The sequence below is a fragment of the Plasmodium yoelii genome, assembly GCF_900002385.2.
Source record: "Plasmodium yoelii strain 17X genome assembly, chromosome: 8".
Lineage (NCBI taxonomy): Eukaryota > Apicomplexa > Aconoidasida > Haemosporida > Plasmodiidae > Plasmodium > Plasmodium yoelii.
In genome coordinates this window covers 654,689-676,062 of record NC_036180.2, presented here as the reverse complement: position 1 = coordinate 676,062, position 21,374 = coordinate 654,689, and the positions used below count along the sequence as shown (strand labels likewise).

The following is a 21,374-nucleotide window of genomic DNA, read 5'->3' as shown; positions in this document are numbered from 1 at the left end:
TGTCTTAATATTGGGAGTACTAATCATAATTATTATAATCGTCAATTTGGCACGTTACAATTTTTTATTTTATCTTTAAATTGTATGTATTAATAATTTTTATTTTTAATCTTTTTATGTATTTATCACAAATTGGTATTCTTAATTTATGAAGCTCTCGTTATTAAATTCATTCGTGTTTAAATCTTTGATTTCGTTATGTTCTACATTTTGTTTTTCACAATCATTATTGTTATTTTTATTTTCATTTTCTTCTTTACACACACTTAGTAAATTATTAATAAAATTTTCCGAAAGAGAAGAATAACTTTCTGGCTTTTGGAAAATAAGCTCATTATTATTTTTTGTAATTACAATATTTTGACTACATATATTATATATTTTTTGAATGTTTTCATTTTGTTTGTCCAATACATTAAATATATTTTGAACATACTCATATGCCTTATTTTCTTCATAAATAACTTTATTAAGCATTTGAATATATTTTTCTATTTCTTTTATATGCTCTTTAATATAATTTAATGTTTCAATTAAAATTACATTTGGCTTCCCAGATCTAAGGTGTACAATATCTTTTATTTTTTGTAATCTGCTATTTATATTAGTACATAATTCTTCACACCTTGATGAGCAATTAAGACTTATGTTTTTACTAGGACTTTCACTTTCCTTTTCATGTTTTTTTTCACTTTCGAATGTTTCATTGCATAATGTTTTTATATTTTCGTTTATAAATTTATGGCATATTTTTTCTGTCATATTTTTTAATATTTTTATTAATAATGTTCATAAATATAAAACATTTCTGTTCTGAAAAGGAGGTTTTTTGTTTTTTGGTATTCTTTTACGGATTGTTTGCTTGATATTTTTACTTTTTATTTTGTTTATTTCTTACAGCTTATCTTGTCCTTAAAAACATGATACATTCTATATTGTATGTATTTTACTTTTTTAAAGACCAAACATTAAGTGTTGGTATTTTTGTTTATATCATGTAACTTTGTATTATATTATTTACACACACATTCAAAACTAAATTAATATTATACCACTATTTAACTTAAGTGGTCACGCATATCAGCTTTATATATATTTTTTATTTATTTTATTTTTATTTATTTGGCTAGCGTTTAAACAAAAAATTGTGTCAAAAAATAAAACGCTAGAAATAATATAACAAATTAAAATGATAGTATAAATGTATAGCTATGCATGTTGAATAAAATTGTATTTTTAATTTTAGTTCAAAATTTTTTAATCATATTTGTATTCAAAATGCACAAATATGTGTATACACTTTTCGTTATATGTATATTATTTGATATCAATGTAAGGTATATATTTTTCTAAATTTCAAACAGCAAAATACGCTTGATAATTCGCCAAGTCAATTTTTTTTAAGTTAAATTGATAGCACATTAAATTAAAATGAAAAAAAAAAACAATTCTTTAATATATATATATTATATTTTTAACATTTAATATAACAGAAGTAAGCTTGTGTGAATTGCCGATTTTCATAAAAGGGGGAAATGCGCATCCTTCTGTATATTTATTTATTATTTTAGTTAATGCTTCGTAAAAAGCGGAATAAATTGTAGGATAGTAAAATATCATATAGTTTGATTGCATTTAATATATTCATGAAAATTGGTGATATTTAAAAATACCGATGCAAAGAACCGCTATAAAAATGAAGCAATGGTTTGGGTTTAAAAAAAGTAATGATAAAGACATGGTAACATTAGGTAGGGTTATGTCGACAAACAAATGAATATGCTAAAAGCACAGACACTTTTATGGTATTCCATTTTAAACCTGCTAAACATTTTTTTGATTCATTTTTTTCACAAGCTATATATTCTGATTCATTCTAAATATTGAATACTTTTTATTAACTCAACAAATTATCACAGGGAGAATTATCATAAAGTGTATATGTTAATTAATTTTACATAAAATGAATTAAATTGAAAAATGGCACATTTATTCAACATAATAAAAATGAATATCAAAAATCAAGCTAACTAATAAAATGGAATAATAAGGCCATAAAAAATCGTAAAGCTTTGAATGAGTTGAAATTTACATTAGATACAAAAAAATTCATCATAATACTATGCATATCTACAAAACATATACATTTATATATATAAATATGCATATGTACACCTCTTTGAAGTCTTGACAAACACACTTTATAATACAACAATAAAAAATATTGTTTCAAAAAAATTTATTTTTTATGAATATAGCATTATAATTCAAAAACGGAAAAGTATACAAAACAAAATAAAATATAAACGAAATAAATAAATTGAGAAATGAGGTTTTTTTTCCTACATATCTTACTTATTTTAAAATTAATTTAAAATTAACACATGAGTAAATGCGTTGGAAACGTATTTGAATTTGATAGTAAAAACAAATTAATTGTAACTAAAAATAGGAGAAACAAAAATAAATATTAATTTCTTATTTGAATTTTATGAAGGTTGTAAATATTATACTATGCCTTCGGGTTTGTTCTATATATGGCCTATTTTTACTCTATGCTCATATAGGAAAAAAGAGACAGAAAATTCAATTTTTATAGTTTCGTGAAACTATGCTTAAATAACATCATTGTTTTCATAACCATTATAACTTACTAAGCTTATAGAGTCTATTAATTTTGTATATTTATTTTTAAGGTATTTTTTAATTTGGTCGTCTAGCCATTGATAGAATTCTGGATTTGTGACTCGAATTTCTGAATACATAATGTGATGATTTTTACAAGCCTTGACAATATTTGCATACATATTTTTTACAATTTTTTTTATGAAAAAGGTAACCATTTTAATTGGGATATATTTATATTCATTTTCACAATGCACAAATAATTCAAGAATTGTAGATTTTCCATTGTTTAATGGGTATATTAAAAAGCACAAATCTGCAGATTTTTGTCTTTCTGATTTAGGAAATGGTTGTGGTAATTTAAAGGAAAAAAATGTTACTTCTTTTTTATTTTTTCTGAATTTGACAGGAATTTCTTTAACACTTAATATTTCACCATTGTTATTTATATTTAATTTCTTGCATAAATCGTCATAAAACGAAATTTCTGCGTCTAATTCTGGGGGAGTTTTAGAGCATAATATTATGCATCCGAGTTCTTCCAAGGAATTGGCTCCTAAAAAAAAATGATATTATGGATATGGGTATATATACTTATATGAATTTTATGTATAAGTATTTTTGGGGAATGCTCTTACCTAAATAATACGTTAAAGAATGTTTTTTTCCTATTACAGGATATTCGTATGTCTGTGAAATAATAGCACTAGAATTTGAAAGGGAGTGAATTTTTTTTGCTGATGTTAAAAAAGGAGCCCAATTAGTACTTAGTTCCATTTCATTCAATATGGACAATATTGTGGTAACGTCATATGGTAGTTTTCCCCTAATGTGGACCGATATATTATTTTCACTATCAATTCTATGCCATAAATCTAAATATTTATCGTTGTCTTTTATCCATCCTTCTTTATTTTGTTTAACTTTTTTAAAATTTTTAAATTTTCGTGAATATTTTTGTATTAGATTAACCATATTTCGACTGCTCTTTTTATTACGTATTTCCTTTTCATAAGCTGAATCATGTTTATTTATTGAAAATTTTCTACTATTCATCATACTTGTTGCATTATAAAATTGGTGATAATGTGTATCTAAAATAACACTGCTATTTTTTTTATTATCGTGGTTATCCTGTATTTTGCTACTATTCAAGCTGAATGGATTATTACTACAAGCATTATTATAAATAGAATCATATTCATTTCCCTCATTAATTTGACCCAATTTTGCATTAACAATATTATTTTGACTATTTTCATCATTTAAATAATTCACGTTTTTTAGAATCTCATTTACGGTTTTATCTTTATTACTACCTGAAAAATTAACGTTAGATGCTTGGTCACAGTTTTCATTTCCATGAACATTTATGGACAAATCGCATACTAAACCATCAAAGTCTGAGTTAACAAGAGATTGTATAGATTGTCTTGTAGCAGTCGAAATTATGTTATTATCAGAAATATCCATATTAAGATTTCCATTATTACTATTTGCTATACAACCAGTAGACAAATTGTATATAGGATCAACCGAAAAATAATAAGAATAATCATTTAATGCTGTATGAATTTCATTTAAACGGAAAAATTTAAAAAAATGATAAAGGATATTAACTTTTAACTTGTTGATATTATATTTAGTATTTTTATCCGTACAATTTTGATCATAATATTCTGTTAGTTTTGTAACCATATTTTCATCGTTAATTTTTTTAAAATAGTTGATATAATATTCTACATATTTTTTTATATGATCAATTAATTTCTGTGCTCTAAAAATTTTTTCATCAAAAATATCTTCATCAATTTTTTTAGAAAAATGTTCAAGTTGTAAAAGTACTATATCTTTATCAATTGGAATAATATTACCTTGTTCCATTGTTCCTTTATTTAAGCAATTTAAAGATTGAGAAATGTCTAAAGCTAAAAGGTTATTTTTTTTGAAGCCTGCTCCCTCAATTTCGTTCATGTTATTTTGATTAAAATTATCATCACATGTTTTGTTATTTGCACACACATTTTTTTCTGTCATAGACAATTGTTTTTCGCTTATATTATTATTTGTTTCAATGCGCGAAATGGATATAGATTTGGAAATTTCACTAGATTTTTCATAACATTTAATCGCATTATCATAAAAACTAGTTATATTCATAAAACCTGATAAATATTTATTACAATTTCCATTATTTGTTTCTTCGTTTAAAGTACTATCTTGTACTTCGCTATAAGTGTTGTGGTCCTCCTTTTTATCATTAATATTTTCCCATGAGCAAATACTATCATTTCCGTAGCTGTGACTTGATTTAGTAAATCCATCATTATTGTATTCATCAGATGTTGAGGTCATTTTCGAACAAAGTTGATTATTGTCAAATTTGCAAAAATAGCATGGATCAACAACAAGTTCGGAATTTTCGACGCCATCAGATTTTAAGTTATATGGTATTTGGGAACAATTAAAGTAATCACAAAAGTTTGAACATTTTTGATTCCCATTACAAAGCATTTTTTTATTTTCAATCATCGTGGAACTGGAAAGTAGGCTCTGTATATTCATTTTCTCGATTTGATTATCATCCCCCTCATTATTTACCAAATTGCCATTTTTATTATACTCACTATAACTCATATCCATTTTTTCTGAAAAAATGCTACATATTTTTAGTGTTTAATTTGCACTAATTCTAGTACAATGATATTTTATAATTTTTCTCTTTTTTATTTTTTTTTTTTTACTTTGTTTATTTACGTACGTTTTTATTTTTTTACAAATATATACACCCCTTTTTTTCATAAAAAAAATTATTACTAACATTTATTTTTCCTTTTTTTACAACCATTTTACGGTTTCAGTTTTTTTCAAAAAAATAATTATTTATAGCAATAACACACTGAAGTCTTAAGTTCAGATTTGTTCTATGCTATGATGTTGCATATTATTTACTTTAATTCCGATTTTATACATATATATATATTTTTTAAATAATTAATTAAGCATCACCTATTATTAAAAGAAACTAAGAATGACATAATTTGGAAAATTTCCAACATAATAATTTTTAATTTATTTTGATAATTTTAAGATCGGTTCATTAATTTTTTTTTTTTTATTAACAACCCTGATTTTATTAAGAAACACATTCACTATTTTTTAATCCGATAAAAATACTTTTATATATTTTTTTAACACAATTTTATGTTGTTTCTCGTTCTATGTGCTTATTTATGTAATGTGCAATTATATATATGGATACTTGTGTGAATATTTATAAGTTTAATTTTTCGCAGCTTCATGTTGGCATTTTTTTTAACGTATAATACATTACAACCCTTATTTAACACATGTGTTCACATTTTTCATAAAAGTTATATAAAAATATATTGTTAATCGTTGCATTGTAATTTTGGTTAATATTTTCTACCGTTATTAATTAATAAAAATAAGCAAAATATTATATTTTTTTGAAAACACAATTTATTTTATATATTATAAGGAAACGAAAGAAATTATTTTGTAATTTTTTTTTTACATGTTTTCTATTTTTTTATTACTTTTTTCCGATTCTCCTAAAAAATAAATATGAAAAATATTGATTAATAACAATTTTATTTATAATAGCAATTCGAATATTATATATAAACTTATAACTCTATGTTCGAAAGAACATTTACTTGCACACACCCCATGCACACACACATAAATATATATAATAAATAGTTATACTATTTTGTATTTATTGTGTTTCTCAAAATATAATTATATACGTATATAATATTTCTCATTTTTATCTTCTATAACTCTCATGAAGTTACTAAAAATTTCACCCTACATAAAAATGTTTTTTATATGTTTTTATATGAAGGTTTTGACACCACATTTTAGGTAGATCGATGTTGTGTATAGGTTTATATATATTACTATAGTGTAACCAAAAAATGAATGAAATTATAATAATTTATAAACATTAAATACTATAATTTTTTTTAAAGGATGCGCAATTATTACGAAAATTCTAATAAAATAACATATATGTATATAAAATGGCATTAAAACTAAAAAAAAAGAAAGAAAAAATATAAATCAATAATAACTGCGTTTACATAGAGAGGGAAACATTTAGTTAATTATTAGCTATTCTTAACATATTAATTTTTTGGTTGGATGAAGTGCAATTTTCTTTTTTGATTCAATGTGAAATGGTTTTCAGAATGAAAATTATAAGTATATTTTTACATATACACCATTTATATAACATGTACATAAATACACACATATGTATTCCTTTCCTTAATTTTTAATACATATAGACACTTTACACTAATGTATATCGAAAAGCTGAACGTTGCTTATCTTTTTCTGTTGCATTATTTTATATTAAAGCAATAGAACATTCCCTATCATAATGATCCTAAATATTTACGTTTTTACAAGCACATTTAAAAATTAAAAATAAATTACAAAGAAAGTTTTATTAAATAATAATTCAAATAAAAAATAATAAGAGATTTAAATTATACACGTTTAATATTTGTAACAATTTTCATAGTTTTACGCAATCGGAAAATGTGGATCAAGTTAAAAAAAAATAAAATGATAAAGAACATAAAAAACAAATATCGGAAAATTTAATATAACATTTTAATTATTATTAATCTGTGTTCTTTTGCACAAAAGGAGCACCAGATATATCCCAGGGTCCTTCTAATACCCTAAAAAATATCAATCCATAAAAAGTGTTAAAACAAAACGGCAAAATAATAATAATAATAATAATAATAATAATAATAATAATAAACATGTACATACAAATATATTCATGGATTTATGTATAAAATTAACTGAAGTTATTTCAACTGATGTTAACTTGTATTTTTTCTTTTTGTCTTTCGTTTTTCTTACGTTTTTGAATTATGCTTATTTACAAAAAGAGCAGGGATAACAAATAGGATGAAAGCGTGCCTAAAGAGAAAAAATAAATTGGATATTATTATTATTAAAACATGTTTGAAACTTATGATATATTTTGGAGTTGGAATATGAAAAGGGTGTAGACACCATACTATTTACATATAAAAAGTATTTATATATACTAGTGTGTGTGCTGAAAGTTACAGTTCATTATATTTGATCATATAAAGATGTGTAATATATATGTATTTAAATAAATGAACGAATGATCAATAAAATAAAGCCATAATACTATGTGAATAAAACACCTATAAAATTAAATTATTTAAAGGTATTAACATATTGTATATAAAGCTTACCCAAATAAATTAACATAGAATAAGGGAATTGATATACTTCTTATACATATGGATAGAATTATAAAAATAATTGGGAATAAGACATAGTTATAATAATTAATATTCTTTAACTGTTTAAAGGAGTGGAAAATATAAAAGCATAAATGTAATTTGGTTTCGTATTTATAATTTATGTTTTTTCTTACTATAATTCTATTATTTAATTTATTTTTTAAATTTTTATTCTTTTCAATTACTCACAACTATTGTCTGAACTATGAATGGGGTATAGAAAAAAAGTCTGAATATACAGAATTTAAAACAAAATATAATCTTTAATTTTTCTATATATTTTTTAAAATTTTGTCATAATCCATACAATATATATATAGTGTGTATCATTAGCTTAATGTATTTGGGGGTAAATTTACATTGATGAGCAAAATAGAAAGGAAAAAACCTGAATTAAAAATTCAAAAAATACAATATTCTATTAATGAAATAATATAATGCGTAAAAATGAAATAGTGATATATATAATATGAAAACTGTACCTGGATTATTGAGGGTAAACGAGATCCTAAAATTACACTTTCGACAACCACACAACTTAATGAAGTTGAATCAAATATATCTATATTTTCATTTTTTCTATGTTTTGGAATAAAAAAGGAAAAATATTTAAATAAGTAATAAAAATATGTATATATACACTTAAATAAGAACGCCTTATAATATTTCTTAAAAATTATATAGTCAGTTAAGATATGTAATATCACAAAATGCTTACTCATATATGAAGCCATAATTATGAAACATAAAGTGGATTGGTAGGAGTACTAACAAATTTACATAAAAAAATATATATATGGACGCGAATTTGGATATATTTTATATGTCTATCATATTAATCATTTAAAAAAAAAGTACAATATTGATTGGAATAATATAATGATTTTTACTGCATAAAGATACAAGGTAAACAGTGTCATCGCTGTGAGTTTGGGTTAAACTAATCATAACTGGAGACAATATCTTTTAAAACAATAAGGATATAATATATAAAATATGAGTTTATGTGCAGATGCATATTAATATTTACACAATATTAATATATAAAGCATAAATATAATAATGTAGGTACTGTAAAAATATTATATATATATATATATATATATATTCACCCATATAATTCCAATAATAATTATGGTGTCTAATATATTTTTAAAGGAATCTATAAAAATAATGGAATATATATTTATTTTTTAGCAAATAAATAATTAAGGTTCGTGATATTATTGTGTTGTGGTTGCGGTGTTTTCCCTTTTTTATGGGTACCATTGAGAGATTTATGGATATCATAAACTAACACTTCTTTTAATATTATAATAATTATATTAATTGTGTATAGAAATCTATTATGTAAAAAGAATAAAAAGTTTCATTATTATATTGTATCGTTTTATTTTCTATATGCACGAAATTTGTTTGAAAAAATTATACCTATGTGATATAATGTTATTACTTATGGAATAATATGCTAGTAGGTGAAAAAGTACAATCATAATTTGATGATTTATGCATAACATTCTATGTACAATATTTGAATATTTGTATTCTGTTCGAACTAATAAAATAACGATAAAAAAGTGACAATCTAAATAAGGGATTATTAATACGATATATAAACCTCACAATTCAAAATGCGTTATTCATTATTATTTTCATTGTTCTTTTATTTTTTAGTGTCTTATTTACAATTTGTTAGAAGATGACTTAGGAAATCCTTATCTACATAATTGTCTTCATATTCCTGGTCTTCATATAATATTTTTCTCCATCTTTTTTTCTTCCCAAAAAATAAAAAAATATTCACACACATATATAAATTATATACATATACTAAATGGATAAGCATGAGGATATTAACTGGAGAGAATAATATGTTTTACTATTAATTTATTATGTTCTTTTAAATGGTTTGCCCTACTTTTTCTTTTTTATTTGGTTTATTTAAACGAGAAGAGTTATTTACATCCTCTGTTTTAGAACTTTCATTCATTTTATGTTTTATTCATAAATTACATAAACCAGTTTTATATAATAATAGCTATATTTCATATAATTAGTAATATACTAATGTACGTATATTGAATATCAAATTTTGAATTTTTGAAAGTGTTAAAACCCTAGCGGAAAATTAATATGAGATTAACATTTAACTAAGTTGGATAATAAATATTTAGTGAGGAAAAAAGGTAAATAAAATAACACTTTTTAATTTCACGTAAATATGCATGAACAGAAATATTGTGTGATTTATTTGTTTTTATTATGTACACTTGAAAATGGAAAAAAAATATTATTATATATATGCTATATTCGTATATTCCAATTATTACGTTTGTTACATATTGTTATTGAATTTTTATTATGTATATAATTGTGTTAGTACTCTTGGACTGAATTTTACACAATTTTATCCTTTGTGTGTGTTAAAAATTATATAAAATTTAAAACAATAAATATGAAGGGAATATTAATGAAGAGTGGCAATCATTTGGAAATAGTTTATTCATACTAAGAGATAAGCATACATGAGATTAATAATTCTAGGCTATTATCCCATTCGCTTTTTGTTTAATATTGTGCAGATTTATTGTATAAGTATATAGATACAAGTGTGTATACGTACTTATGTTATATATTTGATTATACATTCATAAATATAAAAAAATATACTACGAAAAAACTCGTGACAATAATTTTGGGTGCTTCTTTAATTTTTTTTCGTCCTTTTTTCCATTTGTAATGATATATATCACAATTGTTTTGAAACAATAGTATGTATTTTATTCTTTAATTGGAATAAAATCAAAAAAAAACGCAAGCCACTTAAAAAATTGTTTTATAAATATAATAATGGTATAAGCACACACATATATATATATTATATTGATTTTATGATATATATATTTTTTTTTTTGTTTACAACTTATTTTAAATAATCCGTATTCTCAAAACGTTTCAATAATAAAATATTATTAGGCCTTTATAGACATTTAAAAAAAAAATTTGAATTTTTATGATATATTATAAAATCATGGACGTAAAATAAAAATAATGAAAAGGTTAATAAAATACATAAATACTCTCTTATTTGTATTTTCCAATATTTTCTCTTTTCACTTTTAAAACATTATATTTCTTTTCTTATCATTTTTGAAGATAAACTTAAATTATATAGAGCTATCATTTTATATTAAAGATGTATATAAAGAACGTATTCCTGCTTATGAGAAAGACCTGACAGGAATGCTTAAAAACTGTTATACATTTTTAAAGGTAAATTCCAAATTTAATTATGAGTGATATGAAAAAAACACCTTTAATTATAAATATTATATATTAATACATAGCTAAATATCAATATGCGTGTGTGAAAAAATAACACATTTATTTATAATTTTTCTTTTAATATTACAATAAAAAACGCGCGAAAGAGAAACAAAAAAGAATATTATAATTATTCGGAGCATAACATTTTGCAATAACTTCTTTTTATTCTCATGTTTTAGATATAAGTTATAAATTTTTTTGTTTGGATAAAAAATGTTAATTATATGAAAATTTTATTAAAATAAATAAACTTTTTCTAATTTTTCAATTTTATGTTATAAATATACTATAAGAAGTGCTAAAACCATCAAAATGTGTAGCAAGCATATCGTATATTTTTTCTTTTTTTGAATTAGATAGATGCTCGATTATTTTTAATTTAAAACATTACTCTTTTAATACTTTAAAGGATGAAGCATAGAAATATTCCTTTAAAAAATCATTACAATAATAGCATATATCAAATTTTGTAAAATAGATACACATATAAATACATATCCATGTGTGTATGTGAAAATTTAGCTTTAAAGTATCACTTGATGTATTAACCGTAAGTATATTTAAAATATCAAAGACTATCCGAAGGGGAAAATACAGTATAAAGAACATTACAAAATTCGAAAAATACAAAATGATAATACGAAAACGATCAATAAATGGCTCGATAGCCAACAAGGAAAAACTAAACGAAAAGAAACTCCAAAATATTACAATTAAAAATTATGAAATAAATGAAGATAAGAAGAAAACATTTTTTGATTATTATTCTTGTATATATCCTTTTAATATGCCTATAAGTTTATATAAATATCCTCCTATATTTGGTCATTGCAGTTTAAGCAATTTTCAAGAAATAGGAGCAAAACGGCTAGCTCTCTTGCAATTTTTCGATACGTATACAATTGGAGAAGAGAAAGATCACCATGATAGTAATAATATTAGTGGTGACGGTTATAAAAAAATAGATAAAAATAATTCTATGGAGAATAAAAATAAACAAATTAGACAAAAAATATATGAATATAAATTTGGTATTCAATCTATGAAAAACTATAGTAAAGAAGAAATGGAAAATATTATAATGACAGATTTATTATCTCATTATATATTAAGAATAGCATTTTCAAAAGATAAAGAAAAACAGAAATGGTTTTTAAAACAAGAATTAAAATTGTTTACATTTAGATTAAATGAACTAAAAAATATAAACGTTCTTAATCAAGACAATTTAGGTGAAAGCGAAAGAGGACTAATATATTTATTAAAACGGGAAAATTTAAATTATGATTTTATTTCAAAGCCTTCAGCGTCTTATATCAGTAGTGCTACTACAGACAGCAGTAATAATGATAAATGGAATAAATATACATCGTTTATTCAAAATAGAGATACTATAGAAAAATTATTTAAAGTTCCATTTTTTCCAGATGCATATTTTTTAGTTAAAGATCATAAAGTATGTGTTGAAAAAGGGATTGCATATGTCCCAGATATATACTTAGATGCAATATTAATTACTCAATTTAAAATAAATATTCAAGAATCTTTTAAATATTTAGAACAAAATGAAAAACTACTTTTAGATGTACAAAATGATAGTAGAATATCGTCCTTTTTGGCAGCATTACCAAAAGCTTATGTAGCAAAAGATTTTAGACAAAATTATGAACATACAGAAGATACAAGATTGATGCCACAAAATTTGTATAACATATATAAACAATCTTTTCCTCCATGTATGCGAAGAATATTTGTTAATTATATAAAAGACAAACATTTAAAACATTGGGGAAGACAACAGTTATGGTTATTTCTTAAAGGAGCAGGAATGACACTTGACGAAAATATTCAAACTAATAGATCAATATGGATGCAACCCGATAAATTTGATAAAGAGCATAGATATACTATACGTTATATGTATGGTAAAGAAGGGAAAAAAACAGATTTTACTCCATATAACTGCTCAAAAATAATTAATAATTTTCCTATTCCATCCAGTGGGGACACACATGGTTGCCCTTTTAAAAATTTTGATGAGCCTCATTTAAAAAGTCTCCTTTTTTTCTTTGGATTAAATGATGATCAAATTAAAGCTATAATGCCATTTAAAAAAAATAACGAATATCAATTAGCTTGTGTTAAATTTTTTACGGAAACTCACCCAAACTCTCCTGGAGATGGGGTAGGAAATCACCCAAATTCATTCTATGTCGAAAGCAGAAAGTAAGAAAAAAAAGAAAAAATATGTCAAAATTTAATATTTGTTTTAATTTAAATCTTTAGCCATTTATTTATATATATGGACAGTGGGTCATATCTTTTTATTTTTCCACGTATATACATTCCAATTTTTCTATTATCATTATCATAAACCTCTATTATTAATATTCATTTCATCCTTTTTTTAGGTATTACAAATCAAAAATGACACAAGTACCCCCAAAATAAAATTACCCATATGTTTTACTTGTGGGAGTTGGAATATGCTAAGTTTCACAAATCGAGATATATTCGAAATTTCAAGTACAAAAATAATAATTACATTATAAGAGCATTATGCGTGAGCTTGTGCACACACATGATGACATGTATGAGCCATCCAAAGCTCTATTTTTTTTTCATGTCTCAATATATTAAAAAATGGTTTATAATTAAAACTTTTTTGTACAAAAAAAATACTATAAAGTGGCATTTTTTTATAAACAATATACTAAATTAATATAATTAGCATTATTTTTCAAAATATAATGCGATTTAAAAAAAAAAGTAAATTTAAATTAAAAAAAAATAACGAAAACGAATATAGTATAATAAAATATAATGTAATATCTCATGTTATAGCATAACGTGTTTATATTCCACTTATTTTTCATCAACGATTGAAACAATATCACTTATAATTTTTTCGAGTACTTGAACTTTGGATAGATTTTCATTTTCTGTCATTATATTTTGTATTTCGTCCAATTGATTATTCTCACTTTTTTCATGAGCCAAATTATTTTTGTCATTTTGGTCAATATTATTAATAACAGTTTGATCGGTAATCAGTTGTTGATCTTCAATATGGTCAATTTGATTTGAATATTTTGTGTATAATTTTTGAGCTAAAAATTTGCATATTGAGAAAATCTCTTTAGATGAAGTACTATTTTTATTTATGTCACAACATCCTACTCCTTGTTGGCAAGCATCAATGAGATTTTGATCAAAAGTAACTTTTCCAGCATAATCTACATTCATATCAGAGCACATATTTTGAACAGTATAATTTGATACGAATATTGATTGAAACATATTTTCAATAACACCTAATATAGGAATATTCGTTTTTTTACAAAATTCTATTTCTTTTTTAACATCATATATTGACAAAATATGAGGTGTTGTAACAATTAAACATCCATCTAAATTATCCTTCAAATATGAACATATAGTTAAATGTTCATCGCTTGTTCCAGGTGGTGTATCAATAATTAAAAAGTCTAAATTTTTCCAATATACATCACATAAAAATTGTTTAATTAATCCATTTTTTTTGGGGCCTCTCCATATTACGGGATCATCAAAATTCGGTAATAAATATCCAACAGACATAATAGATAAATTATTTTTGTAAATTGGTATCCAGCCATTTATACTATAATTTACATCGTTGTCAATTGTTTTTGTTAGAACGGGTATAGATGGCCCACATATGTCAATATCTAATAAACCAACATCATAATTTAAATGTGATAATGCAAAAGCTAATTGGGATGCAATTGTTGATTTACCTACACCACCTTTCCCCGATAAAATAAGTATTTTATATTTAACATTTTTTAAATTTTCTTGAATTTCATTAAAAATTTGATTTTTTTCATTTTCTTTTTGTTTTTTTAACTCTGGGTCATTGCAAATTTTTCTATTTGGACAACCATCACATGCTTTGGACTTTCCAGCATTTTCACTATCTATACCTGGGCAATCGTTGGGAATATTATCATCTTCAGATTGTTTTCTCTTGTAATATTTTTTAAATTTTGATAATATTTTATCGGCATGTTGTTTTATAAATTCATCTACAGTTTCTCTATTATAAATATAATAATTTACTCCAAAACTTGCTAATGTCCCAATCAAAAAGGGAATAATAAGACTGTTGTTTTTATTACGTGAACTCATTTATGAATGTATATGCAATCTTACATATTTAATGACATATTATTTTATTTTAATGCTAGTTTTATATAAAAAAAGTACATAAATACGTTTTTTTAGCAGGGGATGGTTATTTTATTCTTAAACAAAATAATATCTATGAATATTTACTCATAAATTGATAAGAAAAGATAATGAACTTATGAAAAAATTAAATAAATTAAATTTAATTACATTAATAATAAATAGTAAAAAAAACAAAACAATAATTCATACAAATATATCACATACTTTCATCTTATTATATTTGTTTCAAAATATTAAAATTACCAAGAGTAAATACTCAAAAAGAATTAAGCATTTTAACACCAATTTTTACTCAAACCATATTATTAAAAAATATTATTATCAATAAATTAATTGACGTCTTTACTATGATAGTAGGCATTCGTTTTTTTCAAAAAAAAAATTGCAATGAAAAAAATACCACAAATCATCGCCCCCGAAAATGAACACCATTTCCTATATAGCCATTTAGTAATTACCAGTATATATATATAATAAAGAAATTGTGTATAAACAATAACGCATTCGCTTATAAACGTTTTATTTGGAATTATCTTTACATTAATAATTTATTTATAAAAATGGATAACTATAAAATTTAATATAAGCATTTGTAAGAATATTTTATGGATTTTCGAAAATAAAACTCATAGTTACATACCTTTGTATGAATATGCAAAATAGTGGCAATACAAAATTCTAGTTTAATTCAATTGCATTTACTTCTTATATGAAAAAAAAAAAAAAAATTAATACAATAACTTTCCTTGTAAACTCAATTTTTCGAGGATACTTTCCCCATATTCCTCGTAATCTTGTTTACTTATATTATATTTATAATAATCAAAAAATTCTAAAAAATAGTGCGATCCAACATATATGGAATATTTTTGTAAAAGTTTTCTTTTCAAAGCATGAACATTAATTACAGTTTTATTGTAAAATTCTTTACTATTAATAAATTCGTACAACTCATTTTCTAGTCTTTGTCTAAATCCGGGTATAATACTCGAACCACCTGTAAGATAAATATTATTAAATAATTCCTTTCTGAAATCTATAGGACATTTTTGTATTGTATTATAAATAGCTAAAGGTAAAGTTGTTTGTGTAAGAATTGGATTAAAATTAATGTCATATTTATGCAAATTATTATATGAGTCCGTTTTTAAATAATTATCTAAATAATATTGTGAAAAAAAAATTTCTGTTGAATTTACAGCGGATGCAAATATTTTGTTAAAATATAATTCATATGAATTTATAAAATAAGTTTTTGGATTTTTATTATAAAGTATAGATAAATATTCAGATTCATCTTTATTTTGGGGAGTAAATACTCTTTTTTCTTTTGCAATTTTTGCTATATTCATTGAAATTTCTTTTTGATGCATTTCATTTTTTTTCATTTCATCATAAATTTGATTATCTATATCATATCCTCCTATGTAATATATGCTAGTTAAGTCAGGTAATGGGATTCCATTAATAATAGGTGTGCATGTTGTTTTTGTACTTCCAATATTTACAAGAAGAGATGTAAAATTAAAAATATCTAATTCTCGCAGTTTTATCAAAGATTCATTTGGATGCTTTTCTTTTCCATTATTTTTTATGTCGTCTTTTTGACCATTTTTTTTATTTTGTTCATTAGACATTTGTTTTAGTTTCTTATTATTCTGATTTTCAGCGGAATCTAAATTGCATGAACTATTTTCAATCTGACTTGCCTCTTCTTCGTTATCTATGTTATCCTTGTTGAATAATTGATCATATTGATTTTCGTCATATACATCATGATTGTTACTATTATCGTTATAACATATAAATTCACATTCTTTATTTGTTTCTTCTCTATAAATTTGTATTCCTGATTTTTGTTTTTTTAATTCTTCTAATATAATTAAAGAGGATACAAATGAGGGTTCTTTAAATGCAAGATTTTTCACCTGAAATGAATTAAATAAAATATCACCAATAGCAGAAAAATCCTTCATATTATTTTTACTAGAAAGAGGAATAAATAAATCTTGATCTTTTAAATCCATTTTATATATATTACTAAAACAATGATAAATACATTCTTCTAATATATCATAATTTTTATATGGGGGATACATATATCCTAATTCTCTCCATGTTTCGATTATTTCCATTTGAGGTAATCTTAAACTTTGTAATGTATAATCATATTTATTTACTAACCCCACTTTAAAGGAATAATTGTTCAATGATAATAATAATATATTGTTTTTTACATCTAAATAATTATTTAGCTTTAATATATCACTACAAGTAGTATTTGAAAAACTACTAAAACTTATTCTACGATTTAATTTTTTCTTTTTTTCACTAGAAGGTAAAGAATTCTCTAAATATATATATGGCTCTATAGGGTTATTTAATTTTCCATACAAGTTTTTTTCTATTGGGCTATATAATGTGGGTATTTCATCCTTTTTATTCACACTCATTTTGTTTTACATTTATTATACTGCCTTTTTGGAGGGTTCATATATAAAGTGTCTAATAGGATATTCAGGATTAACACATATTCATATACATAAATATATCACGAATAAAACGACTTGGAGTTCTTTTCTTTCTTTGATAAGATTACTTTGTTATTATATGATCCTGAATATATACATTATTTTTTTTATATATGATTATGTATAATTCATTTCGTAGGTATTTTTTTTTATAAATTATTTCTATATTTTACTAAGTTCAGCACTTTTCGTGCCTTTATTTTAAGCTATGGTACCTTTAATACATTATCTATTTTGATGTCTTTTTATTTCTTTTATATTTTTTATATTTTTTTTATTGAGAAGTATATGGTTTAAAATAATAATTCATCCATTATATATACATTAAAAAAATGTTATAACAAAAAAGTAGTAATGAAAACGGAAATAGTGATATATAATATGCACATTATTATTTCTACTTCAAATATTATAATTAATGTAAGCGCTATTTTTAATTAAAATTTTAAAAAATTGAATAAAAACCTAATTGTGCGATAAAAAAAAATAAAATAAAAATAAAAAAAATAAGAATACATAATCGAATTATATTAATAAAAATCAAGTATGATAAGGGAAATATCACATAAACTGACAGCATTGTTTCCTTTTAAGTTTTTTGCTTTGTTTGAATAATTGTTTTGTTGTACCTATCAAAAAATAAATAAAATGAGAATAAAACATGATAGAAAAGCATAGACACATAGTTATAAAAGTAAAACAATTAAATGGTATACTATATATTGTATACATTCATTCATTAAAATGAACACAAACTAATCGTTTATAAACATTTGCATAAATTATTAAATTCATGTAAAGTAGAAATACTCGAAAGATCCTTGCTCTTGTCAACAAGCACGTCTAAATTTTCTCTATTCCTAATAAGGGCATCCATAGTTACTCTTACTTTTCCCTTTAATAATTAAAAAAAATAGTGATAAATAAAAATACAAAATTTGTAATATATCCAATCTTAATAATAAAAATTATAAAGAAAATTTATTTTTCACGTTTCTCTTTTATATATGTATCTACATGTCTGCTATACATTTTGTAACTATTAATATATTTTTTTTAAACTTACAACATTCTCGCTTATTTTCATATTTGTTTGAGTGATGGCATCGCATGCTAAAGGATCCTAAAAAAATGCAAAATATTTGAAAAATTAATAAATTCATATTTGCACACAACAATAATACAAAAATATAGACACCATTTAACACCAATACTTCTTCGTTAAGAAGATGTGCATATTTTCTAGAAATTATTCTCACTCTCAAAAAATACATACTTTATATTTTGATAAATAATGATTTAAATTAAATGATATTTTATTGTCTTCTTTTACTTCACTCCATACGTTTTTAGGTATTGTGCGTATGAAGTCCATGTATATTTCGTTAATCATATAAAATGCTATTCTAATTTTAGTAAAGAGAAATAAAAAATAAAAAATAAGTAAATAAATGCATAACATGCAATAAAATAAAAAGAGAAGCATGATCATTTTTTTATAAAAAATTAAAAAATACCTTTCAGGATAATCATCAGTTGCTATTACTACTGGGCAAATGTTATCGGAGTATTTAAATGCAAAAACAATATTGTTTTCATGAGTTATAATTTCCTTTACGTCATATTCGATCTGATTATGTTAAAAAATATAATAGAATACATAAGATATATGTATGCGCATATTATATACATTAAATTAAGATATGAATTAATTATAGTAGTAATAAATAAGTTTATATTTACTAACCCTTGGAGGAACTGTTCTAGCAACAAAAAATGCAGCTTCTTTAAATGCCTTTTTTTTAATAAAAGAATAGCTAAAAAGGGGAAATTAAATTAATATGTACACTCATATATATACACATCAATACATATTTCAGAGCCCAAGCATACGTGTATGTGTGCTGTGTTCTTTCATATACGAAATAAATTTAAACACTTATACATAAATTGCAAAGAAGTGCATGAATTATACGTTTCAATGATGATTAACTAAAAAAACGATAAAAATACAATATTATTATAGAAGTATAAATATTATTATTATTTTTACTTATTTAAATCTGTTGCTGTACAAAGGAATGTAGTATCATCTCCGTGTCTGGTTAAAATAATTGCTAATAAATTCATCTTTATTTCATAAAATATAAAAAATTAACAAACTCCGAAAAAATTAATTTTTATAAAAAAAATATTATGATATTTTTATGTATTTCAATTTTGGTGTATAAGTATGGAATTGAATATTAACGAATTTGATGGATGTCGTGTATATGCAGAAAACCAAGTGAGGGAAGTGAGAAATATAGAAACGTGCCCCACACAATTGTAATATTTATTTCAAGCTTAAATTAATGATTGATATGTGACTATATATATAAAATTAATAAATCAACATGAGCATAGTATTATAATAGCATTAACGGAACACTAAAATTCCATAGAACAAAAACAAAAATAAAATTAATGTAACTATTGAAAATTAAAAATGTGTATATATATATATGCATATATTGTATATGTGAGCAAATCGGAAAAACAAAATAAAATAGGGAATATACTGAAATATATTATTTGATATAGTGCAATTTAAGATAAAGACAGAATCTTATATTTATTTTTAATTTTCTATAAGGAAGAAAAACGAAAAAAAAATGCCGCCATGCTTTACCAATAGATTAAATAAATGGAAATTATATTAAAAACATATTGTGTATATGCATAATCACAAACATATATATTGCACTTGAAAAAATGCAACAATAATAATAATAATAGTTGTAGAAATTGTGGAAACGATAACTCTGTGTAGTATAACAAAACGAATATGCTTGATCGACTTCAAAAATAGAAAATTCATGAAACAATTTTTAAAAATATATTTAGAAAATATCAGAGTAAATGTACATTCGCTGTGAATCCTTTATTTATGATATTTATTTTATTATTATTATTTTTTATTATGTATAATATATAATTAATCATTTTGTTTCTTTTAATAATTATATTTTTTCAACGATATCATTTTATGTTAAATAATATAATTTAATATTGCAGAGTTTTTATTTTATACAAATTTTATTTATTTTTTTTTAATATATATGTGTACGCGTAGGTAACGTCCGAAGAAACGCAGAAAAATGAAATATACTCATATGGTAATCATATAAAATATTTTTATCAAATAAATATTATTTTTAAAAAATTTTTGTTAATTTTTTTTCCTATATACTTCCTTATCATATTTACCCATTTTAGTATACTTGGAAACGTTTTAAAATTTTAATTTTTTAATTTGAAAATAATTTATTTTATTATTTATTTTTTATGT

At 22.8% G+C, this 21,374-nt stretch overlaps 7 protein-coding genes across 7 annotated transcripts; 1 reads left to right on the top strand and 6 right to left on the bottom strand.

Moving 5' to 3' along the window:
* Positions 1 to 141: 141 nt before the first annotated feature.
* Positions 142 to 762, bottom strand: PY17X_0815600 (conserved Plasmodium protein, unknown function; the record flags this gene model as incomplete). The annotated part of the gene is made up of 1 exon (XM_726224.2): positions 142 to 762. One exon carries the CDS (start codon positions 760 to 762, stop codon positions 142 to 144), a length of 621 nt encoding a protein of 206 aa, XP_731317.2.
* Positions 763 to 2,615: 1,853 nt separating this feature from the next.
* On the bottom strand, positions 2,616 to 5,268 carry PY17X_0815500 (conserved protein, unknown function; the record flags this gene model as incomplete). The annotated part of the gene is made up of 2 exons (XM_726223.1): positions 2,616 to 3,181; positions 3,264 to 5,268. The coding sequence occupies 2 exons, from the start codon at positions 5,266 to 5,268 to the stop codon at positions 2,616 to 2,618; spliced, it is 2,571 nt and encodes an 856-aa protein (XP_731316.1).
* A 2,014-nt stretch (positions 5,269 to 7,282) lies between these two features.
* Positions 7,283 to 9,942, bottom strand: PY17X_0815400 (phosphatidylinositol N-acetylglucosaminyltransferase, putative; the record flags this gene model as incomplete). Its single annotated transcript, XM_022955696.1, has 13 exons — positions 7,283 to 7,343; positions 7,534 to 7,593; positions 7,902 to 8,011; positions 8,142 to 8,181; positions 8,312 to 8,340; positions 8,435 to 8,531; positions 8,671 to 8,719; positions 8,843 to 8,915; positions 9,065 to 9,114; positions 9,219 to 9,295; positions 9,384 to 9,507; positions 9,639 to 9,729; positions 9,871 to 9,942. The coding sequence occupies 13 exons, from the start codon at positions 9,940 to 9,942 to the stop codon at positions 7,283 to 7,285; spliced, it is 933 nt and encodes a 310-aa protein (XP_022811940.1).
* Positions 9,943 to 11,910: 1,968 nt separating this feature from the next.
* Positions 11,911 to 13,730, top strand: PY17X_0815300 (DNA primase large subunit, putative; the record flags this gene model as incomplete). The annotated part of the gene is made up of 2 exons (XM_022955695.1): positions 11,911 to 13,505; positions 13,691 to 13,730. The coding sequence occupies 2 exons, from the start codon at positions 11,911 to 11,913 to the stop codon at positions 13,728 to 13,730; spliced, it is 1,635 nt and encodes a 544-aa protein (XP_022811939.1).
* Positions 13,731 to 14,144: 414 nt separating this feature from the next.
* Positions 14,145 to 15,449, bottom strand: PY17X_0815200 (uncharacterized protein; the record flags this gene model as incomplete). Its single annotated transcript, XM_722294.1, has 1 exon — positions 14,145 to 15,449. One exon carries the CDS (start codon positions 15,447 to 15,449, stop codon positions 14,145 to 14,147), a length of 1,305 nt encoding a protein of 434 aa, XP_727387.1.
* A 791-nt stretch (positions 15,450 to 16,240) lies between these two features.
* On the bottom strand, positions 16,241 to 17,965 carry PY17X_0815100 (actin-like protein, putative; the record flags this gene model as incomplete). Its single annotated transcript, XM_722296.2, has 1 exon — positions 16,241 to 17,965. The coding sequence occupies one exon, from the start codon at positions 17,963 to 17,965 to the stop codon at positions 16,241 to 16,243; it is 1,725 nt and encodes a 574-aa protein (XP_727389.2).
* A 639-nt stretch (positions 17,966 to 18,604) lies between these two features.
* PY17X_0815000 (SNARE protein, putative) lies at positions 18,605 to 20,173 on the bottom strand (the record flags this gene model as incomplete). Its single annotated transcript, XM_022955694.1, has 7 exons — positions 18,605 to 18,672; positions 18,854 to 18,938; positions 19,110 to 19,166; positions 19,320 to 19,449; positions 19,561 to 19,673; positions 19,791 to 19,860; positions 20,097 to 20,173. 7 exons carry the CDS (start codon positions 20,171 to 20,173, stop codon positions 18,605 to 18,607), a joined length of 600 nt encoding a protein of 199 aa, XP_022811938.1.
* Between the last annotated feature and the right edge of the window lie 1,201 nt (positions 20,174 to 21,374).